This window comes from Photinus pyralis, unplaced genomic scaffold (assembly GCF_008802855.1).
Source record: "Photinus pyralis isolate 1611_PpyrPB1 unplaced genomic scaffold, Ppyr1.3 Ppyr1.4_LG9, whole genome shotgun sequence".
Lineage (NCBI taxonomy): Eukaryota > Metazoa > Arthropoda > Insecta > Coleoptera > Lampyridae > Photinus > Photinus pyralis.
In genome coordinates, this window is record NW_022170878.1 from 17,544,452 (window position 1) to 17,546,549 (window position 2,098).

The following is a 2,098-nucleotide window of genomic DNA, read 5'->3' on the forward strand; positions in this document are numbered from 1 at the left end:
TAATCGACATCATCTGCACGCGTTCGAACTGGCAACGGCAGCAAATCGCCGCCTTCTTCGAGGAACAACTGGGAAGGGTGCGTATGATCCGTTGAGAAGTTGGGCACTCAGCGGTACACGTTTCAGGATCTCATTGACGATTTGAAGAGCGAGTTGGGGGGCAACTTCGAAGACGTGATCGTCGCGTTAGTGCGTCCGCCCACCGAGTACCTCTGCAAGCACTTGCACAGGGCGATGAAGGGTGCCGGTACCGACGAAGACACGCTAATCGAAATTTTGTGCACGAGGAACAACGACGAGATACGCGAGATTGTCGATACGTACGAGCAAAGTAAATCTCCCGACCAGAGTTGGGTAGTTATAGGTAATCGTGGGGTTTCAGTGTACGACAGGCCGTTAGCGGAGCAAATGTGCAGCGAGACATCGGGCGACCTGCGCCGTCTACTAACATTTATCGTCACTTGTACGCGGGACGATAGTAACGAAGTCGATTGCGAACGAGCCCGCGAGCAAGCCGAGGAACTCTACGCTGCCGGAGAAGGTCGACTAGGTACCGAAGAGAGTTCGTTCAGTAAAATTTTGGGACACGAGAACTTCGATCAGCTCCGTCAAATTTTCGAGGAGTACAAAAACGTTTCGGGTAATACGATCGAGCAGGCGCTGAGGCACGAAGTCGACGGGGACTATTTAAAAGCGCTACTCGCCGTCGGTAATTTGGAATTGGGGCGCGTTCCGTTAATGTCCGAGTTGTTTTCAGTGGAATGCGTGCAGAGTCCACCGGCTTACTTCGCCAAACGTCTGTACGGGGCGATGAAAGGCGCGGGTACCGATGACGAAACCTTAATTCGTATCATCGTCAGCCGTTCCGAGATCGATTTAGGTTCGATTAAGGAGGAGTTCGAGAGAATTTACGACAAGACGCTGGAAAGCATGGTCGCGGTTAGTGAGAGCGTAAAGTTTATTTTAATCTGATCTTGTACGTGTTTAGCAGAACGAGACCTCTGGCGATTATAAACGCGCATTGTTGGCACTTCTTCGTTAATTAATTAATGGAGTGGACTGGTAAACGTTGACAATTCTCCATGTATACGTTTTCATTATATACCTACAGAAGTATTTTAATTGTTATAATTCAACCATATAATGTTATATTTGTATTCATTATTATTAAAGATTTACATACATTTATTCATTGTGTAATAAAGTTGGTGTTAGACGATGGATCGTAACACAACGTTTTAAGTACGAAATATGTACAGGTGAGTGGTGTAAGAATAAAAATCACAGTAGGAATTTAAATATAAGGTCTCTAATTAGAGGTTTAGCGTACTTAAATCTCCCTGATCCTACGCCAACTTCATATTCATGCCAGCAATGCGGTTATACGGAAGTGAAACCAGAGGACCGAGACAAAACAGGCGGGTTTGCGACTCCCTGTATCTTCTGTTTACGATGTATGCCGTTCGAGTTGCGTAATGCGCCTGCGCAGTTTCAAACACTCATGATCGATTTTGAGTTTGTTATATCCGAAAACGTGGCGGAGAGATTTAATAGCTGGTTCGACGGATAGGGAACTGGAGGTGGTGAAACGCCGTATGGACACCACCATAGAAGCCATCGATAGGCGGAAGGGGGAGGGGGAGGAGTTGAAACTGCTGGGGGAAAATCCAAGGCGGCGGCCATAGTAGGCATGCGAAAACTTCTCCAGATAATAGTAAAGATGAGGAGAGGGGGGCGACGTTCAGGCTGAGCGTTCAATAGAAATCCGATGTAATATCATTTAATTTTTGTACCGGCCTGGTCAACAATAATTTTCATTGTTTAGTTTTTATTATTTATAATTAGAAGTCATCCCTTTATAATGTAAGTAATATAGTGGGTTAAATGGAAGAGTAGAGGCAGTGGGTTTCACTACTGTCATTTGAACTTCGCCCAATTAGTTACACGTTAAATATATAATTTTTATTTTAATCTGTTACATAATTTTGTTGCAAGATGTGTAACTAATAAAAGACATTATTATTATTATTATTATTATGGTCGATGTTTCTTGTGAGAACTCAGGTCTAGCCTGGTTAACTAATCGCACGGATTAAAA

The 2,098-nt window shown here is 44.2% G+C and overlaps 2 protein-coding genes across 2 annotated transcripts in view; both read left to right on the plus strand.

Annotated features, from left to right (window-relative positions):
* Window positions 1-2: 2 nt before the first annotated feature.
* Window positions 3-1,188, plus strand: LOC116180035 (annexin B10-like; the record flags this gene model as incomplete). Its single annotated transcript, XM_031499860.1, has 5 exons — window positions 3-77; window positions 127-331; window positions 383-709; window positions 758-939; window positions 989-1,188. Coding segments are annotated over 5 exons (843 nt in total), but the record flags the coding sequence as incomplete, so codon positions are not given.
* Window positions 1,189-1,218: 30 nt separating this feature from the next.
* LOC116180036 (dmX-like protein 2) overlaps window positions 1,219-2,098 on the plus strand; it is an 11,000-nt gene continuing 10,120 nt past the window's right edge. The window contains exon 1 of the mRNA XM_031499861.1: window positions 1,219-1,225. Within this exon, the coding sequence (XP_031355721.1) occupies window positions 1,219-1,225 (7 nt within the window). The remainder of the gene's footprint in view (window positions 1,226-2,098) is intronic.